Source organism: Anomaloglossus baeobatrachus, chromosome 1 (genome assembly GCF_048569485.1).
Source record: "Anomaloglossus baeobatrachus isolate aAnoBae1 chromosome 1, aAnoBae1.hap1, whole genome shotgun sequence".
NCBI classification, from domain to species: Eukaryota; Metazoa; Chordata; class Amphibia; order Anura; family Aromobatidae; genus Anomaloglossus; species Anomaloglossus baeobatrachus.
Window position 1 is genome coordinate 98187410 of NC_134353.1, and position 8039 is coordinate 98195448.

General features: G+C 47.2%; 1 protein-coding gene across 3 annotated transcripts in view; it reads right to left on the minus strand.

Moving 5' to 3' along the window:
• The window catches only part of CCDC149 (coiled-coil domain containing 149), a 129646-nt gene that overhangs the window by 59626 nt on the left and 61981 nt on the right, over nucleotides 1–8039 (minus strand). For all 3 annotated transcript variants that reach the window (XM_075346936.1, XM_075346934.1, XM_075346933.1), the window contains exons 3-5: nucleotides 4829–4867; nucleotides 4420–4527; nucleotides 1531–1647 (exon numbers count right to left, since the gene is read on the minus strand). In XM_075346936.1, coding sequence (XP_075203051.1) covers nucleotides 1531–1647; nucleotides 4420–4527; nucleotides 4829–4867 — 264 coding nt within the window. The remainder of the gene's footprint in view (nucleotides 1–1530; nucleotides 1648–4419; nucleotides 4528–4828; nucleotides 4868–8039) is intronic.

Genomic DNA, 8039 nt, shown 5'->3' on the forward strand with positions numbered 1-8039 from the left:
GTGCCCGGGGCCTGTGTAAGGACCGGTCTGGACTGCAAGGCTTCTAGTAGCTTGGCAGACCATTTGTCCATAGACTGAGCCATGGATTGTGAAAGCGACTCAGAGAGTTTCTCAGCAAAAACTGCAAACTCTGTCCCTGCCGCCTGGACAGTGGAAGCAGGAGGGTCTGCCTGATCCGAGGGGCCCACTAGTGACCGAGGTTCCGGCTGAGCAAGTGCAACAGGGGTTGAGCATTGCTGACAGTGAGGGTAGGTGGAACCCACAGGTAACATAGCCCCACAAGAGGTACAGGTTGCAAAAAAACCCTTTGCCTTAGCATATATATAGTATATATATACTCCGGCACCCTAGGGGGACCAGCACCGGGTGACCGGTGTGGCTTACCGACCGCCCAAAGCGGAGTGTGTGTCCACCAGATTCCCTGCCTTAGGTCTCCCAGAGCTGCAGAGCTCGTTCCTGAAATCCTCCACCGGCAGAATGTGTGTAAAAATGGCTGCCGGAGCTCTCAGGGAAGGAGGGAGCCGTGGGCGGCGACTAGTAAAGTGCGGGAATCTGGGGCCCCACAGTGATCAGTGAGGGGGGGGAGGAAACCTAAAGTATGCTCCAGCCCTCACTGCCGACGTCAGGTCGACCGTCCCACCCTTACCCCTGACTGGCAGGCCCGGGGGCAGGAGTTATGGTACTAGGCCGCAATGAAGCCGGGGACTAAATTTAATACCGCGGCCGACAAACAGGCTCGGTCGGCGCGGAAGTCCCGGGCTTCACAAACCAGCAGCTGCTGCAGCGTCTGTGAAACAAGCGCTCCATGCACAGTCCCCATGGGGACACAGAGTACCTTTAGATGCAGGGCCCTGTCCCTGAGGATACATAGACTCCTGTCCGGCAGATTCCCACAGGGGCTGCGGAGGGAGCCCGGTCCCAGTGAATGGATGACCGGTCAGGATCCCACTTCTCCCAGAGCCTCTAAGGGATGGTGAAGGAAAACGGCATGTGGCTCCAGCCTCTGTACCCGCAATGGGTACCTCAACCTTAACAGCACCACCGACGTAGTGGGGTGAGAAGGGAGCATGCCAGGGGCCCTCTTTTCTTCCAACCGATAAAATCAGCAGCTGCTGCTGACTAAAATGGGAATGCATGAGTGGATGTGTGCCTCCTTCCACACAAAGCATAAAACTGAGGAGCCCGTGATGCACGGGAGGGTGTATAGGCAGAGGGGAGGGGTTACACTTTTCAGTGTAATACTTTGTGTGGCCTCCGGAGGCAGAAGCTATACACCCCAATTGTCTGGGTCTCCCAATGGAGCGACAAAGAAAAAAAAAGTAGAATACTTTTTAATGACTAATAACAGAGCCACTCTTCCCCATAAGCTGTCCCAGGTGTCCAAGTGAACAAGGCCGAGTTAGAATAACAAACCCCACCGGTTGACATAGACGTAAGGTGGACCCCCATCTTGTAAGGTTTGTTATACAGCACAGGGTGGAAAGAGCCTAACACATAAGTCAAAAAAAAAAAATGTGAATCATGAATGACCTGTTCTCGCGCCTTCTCCAACTGCAGCACAAGGTCTTCCCGCTCGTGCGGTGCAAAGTGGCGAACTCCAACCTCATCATCTCCGAGTCTTTGCTTGGCAATGGTCATTCTTAGCAGCTGGAGACAGAAACACACGATTACAGCAACAATACCACAGTATTCTATTTCTAATGCAGATGATCTGCTCCACCCATGTGCCGATAGTGAGGGATGTGTGTCAGTCTGGGAATTACAGTCCACATTTGGATAAGCCATTTTTAAAAAAAATAACACCATGTATTAAGGCTGCTTTACACCAGACAATCTATCGTGCGATAGATCGTCGGGGTCACGGTTTTTGTAACGCACATCCGGCATCGCTTCCGATGCTGGCCTGTGTGACACCTCCTAGCGACGCAGTATCGCTCACAAATCGTGAGTCGTGTACTGGTCGCTAGGTTCCATAATATCGGTTCTGAAATCGGGCGCCGGTTGTTCATCGTTCCCGTGGCATCACACGTCGCTCCGTGTGACACCACAGGAGCGATGAACCTGCTTCCCGCGTCAGCCGCCGGCTCTATGTGGAAGGAAGGAGGTGGGCGGGATGTTTACATCCTGCTCATCTCCGCCCCTCCGCTTCTATTGGCCGGCAGCCGTGTGACGTCACTGTGACGCCAAATGTCCCTCCCACTCCAGGAAGTGGACGTTCGCCGCCCACAGCGTGGTCGCACGAAAGGTAAGTACGTGTGATGGAGGTTACCGACTTTGTGCGCCACGGGCAGCGATTTGCCCGTGATGCAAAAAGGACGGGGGCGGGTACGATCGATTGTGAAATTGCACAATCGGTCGTACCGTGTAAAGCAGCCTTTACTGTGAGAAGAATAGGAAATCTGCCATGTGCGCTAAACTGCAAGCAAAGAAAACCAGAACTATATGGAAACTGATGAAGTTTACTTAAAGATTTTGCTGCCCACTCTAAAAGCAGCATAACGTAGGGGCAGAGACCCTGATTCCAGCGATGTGTCACTTACTTCTTCTGCTTGATGTAGTTTTGTAAAGTCACTGTTTTCTCAACTGCAGATGTAGTAGTCCTCGGAAGGCGGAGCTCTGTATAACCCCGCCCCCACACCACTGATTGGCAGATTTCTATGTACACTGTGCAATGAGCGGTGAGGGGCGTGGTTGGACTACCTGGCAGCAGGTTTACCAGTCCTCTGGTGATAATCTTCTGCTAATAAAACATTGATTTCATAAAAACTCCAGCAAGTACCTCAATAAAGTGACATCGCTGGAATCAGGGTCTCTGTCTCTACATTATGCTGCTCGTCAATTAGGTGTCAAAAACCTGGTGACAGATTCCCTTTAAAGAAACGTGGTCACTATTTATTTCCCTAACCCTCTACAAATAATGTATATAATGAGCTACCAGTACATTATATTACTTGCCAATCGCTGTCTTTTTTTATCTTACAGTTTCCAGCAAACATACAGCATCCGTGTACAGCATGGATTAGATACTGGCTACATGCCTTTTGCCATGTATGCTTAATTCTGAAATGGCATGGGATTTCAGAGAAACACAGGAGGCTAGTCGGACACAAGGGGCCTTGATTGGCGGCAGTGGTCAGGTAAAGGCTGCTTTACACGAGACGACCGATTGTGCGATAGCACGATCGATCGTGCCCGCCCCCGTCGTTTTTGTGTCACGGGCAATTAGTTGCCCGTGGCACACAAACTCGTTTAACCCCCGTCACACATACTTACCTTCCGGACGACCTCACTGTGGTGGAGTGGGAGGGACGTTCGGCGTCACAGCGACGTCTCACAGCAGCCGGCCAATAGAAGCGGAGGGGCGGAGGCGGAGATGAGCGGGATGTAAACATCCCGCCCACCTCCTTCCTTCCATTAAGCCGTCGGGTGCCGCGGGAGGCAGGTAAAGCTGCTGTTCATCGTTCCCGTGGTATCACACGGAGCAATGTGTGATGCCACGGAAAGGATGAACAACCGCCGCCATTTTAATTAAACAATTTTATAAAACCTAGCGACGAGTACACGACTCACGATTTGTGAGCAATACTGCGTCGCTAGGAGGTGTTACACGAGACGACGTCGTGTACGATGCCGGATGTGCGTCACGAAAACCGTAACCCCGATGATGCATCGCACGATCAGTCGTCTCGTGTAAAGCCCGCTTAACAGTGTCACTTTTCCAACAGTGCTGAAACGGCACCACTGAGGGAGTATAGATTATTTTTATTTTCTATTGGGCACTGAATTGATTAGGCAGGGGTTGTCCGGTAAGTTACAGCTAAAGTATATGGACTGTTTTCAGTCTAGGGCTCTTTGGCTCCTTCTGCTCCGTCCCCTTTTGGCTCCTTCTGCTCCGTCCCCTTTTGGCTCCTTCTGCTCCGTCCCCTTTTGGCCCCTTCTGCTCCGTCCCCTTTTGGCTCCTTGTGCCCCTTTTGGCTCCTTCTGCTCCGTCCCCTTTTGGCTCCTTGTGCCCCTTTTGGCTCCTTCTGCTCCGTCCCCCTTTTGGCACCTTCTGCTCCGTCCCCTTGGACATTCACTGTTCAAAACTTCTCACTTGTCTCTATGACACATCCAAAGTTTTCCAAAAAGTGCAGTCCATTACCTGTTTTGTTTTACTGGGGCAACTTATAGTTAATACAAAATGAAAGGGTCCGTGTGGTGACAGATATCCTATAAATACCCCGTAAACCTACTGGACAATGGCTTCTCCTATGAAATCTCATCATTGTGTCCTAATCGCCATTCAGTAGATAAAACAAAGCCCAGATTTGTAGAAAGAGGCTTAGCTCTTTATGGCGAGAGCCTGAACAGAAAAGCTTCAGATATCACGCACAGATCCACAAAGCTGCACCCAATGGACGACACCTCGGAATTCATCACCTTGTTGTCCCCCTGGACTTCTCCCAGTCGCTGCTGCAGTTCTTTCATCTCCACCTCCAGCTTTTTGCTTCTTTCCCGCGCTTCCCCCAGCAGCTGCGCCAGGTTTGCCTGCAAAAGTTTAACATCAGACCCCGTGCCAAAAGAGAGAATCAACAATGTACACTAATAAAGGAATTATAAAGAAGAAAGTATTGGGTGACAACCAACATGGCGGTCGTCCTAAATCCCACAGATTATCTCATGTGCACGGTGTGTGATCAGCTCAACCTCAGAGGAAAGACACGATTAGGAAAGAAAAGGATAGAAAAAAAAGACGACTGTTTCCTCTGTATAAACTCTGTTCTTTATTTCTCCCTATCATTTCCGCAATAGAGGAAAACATTCTAAAACAGAACGGGGATATATTTACCTGCTTTCTCTTCTCAGGGGGCAGCGACGGGTCTCCGTCCTGTAGGCAGAAACAAAATATACATTGCGGTTACGTGAATGATTTCTTAAGAAGTTTTGATATTGGAAATTTATTTTAAAAAAAAGGATCAGGATGTATGCTATATACCCTAAATTTAATCTCTGGAAATTTGGGGGTAAAGGATTAGAATCATGTTAGATTAGACAAGATGGTGTACAATATTCTGGTCAGAAGTTATTCCACATCTGGTAAGGCCAAGCATGCATGTGTTCCCAATGGGGATTAACTTGCTTAAAGGGTTTATCCGGCTTATTTTGCTATTTTTTTATTATTTCAGTATTGGGCTACATTGGGGCACGTAATTAGAGAGTATCTACCTACCTGCCCTGCTGTCAGCCCCTCTCCCCCGACTCAGAGCGGTCATGTGAGCACTTTTGCCGAAATTTTGCGCCGTGGGGGGGAGGGTGCAGAGCGCCGTGTGGGAGGGGTTGCAGAGCGCAGTGGGGGGAGGCTGCAGAGCGCAGTGGGGGGAGGTTGCAGAGCGCAGTGGGGGGGTTGCAGAGCGCAGTGGGGGGGTTGCAGAGCGCCGTGGGAAGGTGCAGAGCGCCGTGGGGGGGGGGGGGATGCAGAGGGCCGTGGGGGGAGAGGGGGGAGCAGAGGGCCGTGGGGGGTGAGGGGGGAGCAGAGGGCCGTGGGGGGGGGGGTGCAGAGGGCCGTGGGGGGCTGTGTAAGGCTCTTGCTTCCAATTTTGGAAGCCAATGAGTGTGCAGAGGGTGGGCAGAAGGCGGGGCTGGACAGTGAGGCCGGGCAGTGCCAGCTCTGACTGAGGTTTGGCATGCAAAGTTTCCATGTTTGGTTGAGCTGCAGGTAAACAAAGCGTGTGCAGAAAATAAAGGGATAATTCAAGAGGAACAAAAGTTAGAAAACAAACAACAACAAAAAAAAAGTAGAGGTGTTTTATAGGACAATACAGCACCGATCAGCTTATAAAAATGTTCGAGTTTATGTCGGACAACTTCTTTAAAAAGTAAATAAGAAATAAAAAAAAGGTTGGGCATGTTGAAATTAACATGCCTCATCCTTATTTTTTCCCAATCAGCTGTTAGTGAGTCGGTATATCTCCTAAACCCCAGATGGCTGATCAGTGCTAACGAGTTTCCTATGTGTATAGCCACTTTTCAAGATACATAAAGTCCACTTCAATGAAAAAATAAAAATAAAACAGACTAAGTATGCACTGGATAGAATTATATTTTCAGATTCAGACCTTTATATTACCCAATAAAAGAAAACACAAGTTAACGGTAAAACGCCTAAAAGAAGAAAAGTATTATCTATAATTAGCATATACCACAACAGCAACAGAAAAAGTCAATGCAATGAAGAAAAGCCAATCTGTAGTAAGTGGCAGCGGCCACTAACCGGTATACGGGAAGTGGTGCTCCGCTGCGTACACAAGTTACATCCAGATCTCAGCTGATCGTGGGGGTGTTGGACCTCCACCATCAATCTGACATTGATAACCTATCATCAATATCGGAGTAGAGAATAAACCCCCGAGATACACTACATTGGTACAGCAACAGTGTCCCTGTTGTGATGGCATCCAAAGCGGTTCACTGATGTTGGCAGCCACAATGCATTGCATAACCAGAAGACACACAGTACATATAGTGGGGGCTTTAGCTTCTCATTGAGGAGACCTTTAAAGTGAGAATTATATTAATAACACAGTAAGCATCCTGTCTAAATACCATGTTAACCTGAAAATAAGACCTACCCTGAAAAAAAAGCTCTAGCATGATTTTTGGAGTATGCTACATGAAATATAACCCCGATTCCAAAAATAAGCCCTAGATACAGTCAGGGCTGGCATTAGGGGGAATCAAACTGTACAATTTCTCAGGGCCACCAGTCTCTGAGGGACCCCAAAATTGGTATTCCGAGGTAAAGATTGTTTAAGGACCTTTGGTGACTTCAGTCATGTGACCAAAGGTTTCTTAACTGCAGCAGTCTAAAGATGAAGTGGAGACAGGATGATATGTATGAGTGTGTGTGAGTGCGTGTGAGTGAGTCTCTGTGTGGACAGCTAGAGTGATAGCTAGATACAGTGATAGAGTGACCGCCAGAGTGACCGCCAGAGTGACCGCCAGAGTGACCGCCAGAGTGACCGCCAGAGTGATCGCCAGAGTGACAGGCATACACAGGGTTTGGAGAGTGATGTTGATGTTCCAGGATGAATATGAGTATTTATGAATAAATTTTTACTTTAATGTTCAAAAATAAATGTGGATTGTTGTTTATGATCACAAAATAATAAAAGACCCTGTCTTATTTTCGGAGAAACACGATAGTCCCCAATTAAAAAAAAACCATCACTATATACGGTAGCTATTGACAGAAATTAATGCCTCGCTACACAATTGCGGGTAGCCACGGGTTGCAACAGCAGCCAAGACCACAGGTCTGCCATCTCACACTCATTAGGCCCAGTAGGATGCCTGTAAACAGTACGTTAGGTAAAATACACAGTCATACAGCATTCACACAAAAATGTACAAAAAAAAGCGAACCTTGTGTTTGTTGTTCACACACGTCTCCCGAAAAATGAAATAAATGATGATCAAAATGTAGTGGGCATTCCAAAATAGCACCAACAAAAACTACAACTCATCCAGCCAATAAAGCCGGTCCCAGAACAGCTTTTTCGACAGAGAAATACAAATGTGATGGGGCAATACACATTTTTTGTTTTTATTGTGAAAAAGTAATAACAAACATACGTGTGTGTTATATATATATATATATATATATATATATATATATACACACACACACACACACATATATTATATATATATATATATATATATATACACACATATACATACATACATACACAGCGGTGTTCATAAGTCCTGCATAGGATAAATTGATTTTTCAAGTTTTAAACGTTTTGTGTCAAATATCTTCGATGCTAATATGACATATTATATATGGTTTTGTTCAGAAAACAATTTTGCATTCTCTCCCTGTAATATTTTTAGCTTTTGAAGCAGTTTTGCCTGAAATTATTGCAACAATATGGGAATTGAAAGCACAACTAAATATTGTACAGCTTCAGATCCAAAATTAGCCAATCACAGATGAGGTTCTTGTGACCAATCATAACCTGGATATGGCAGCCAATCACATTCCATTCCATTGCATC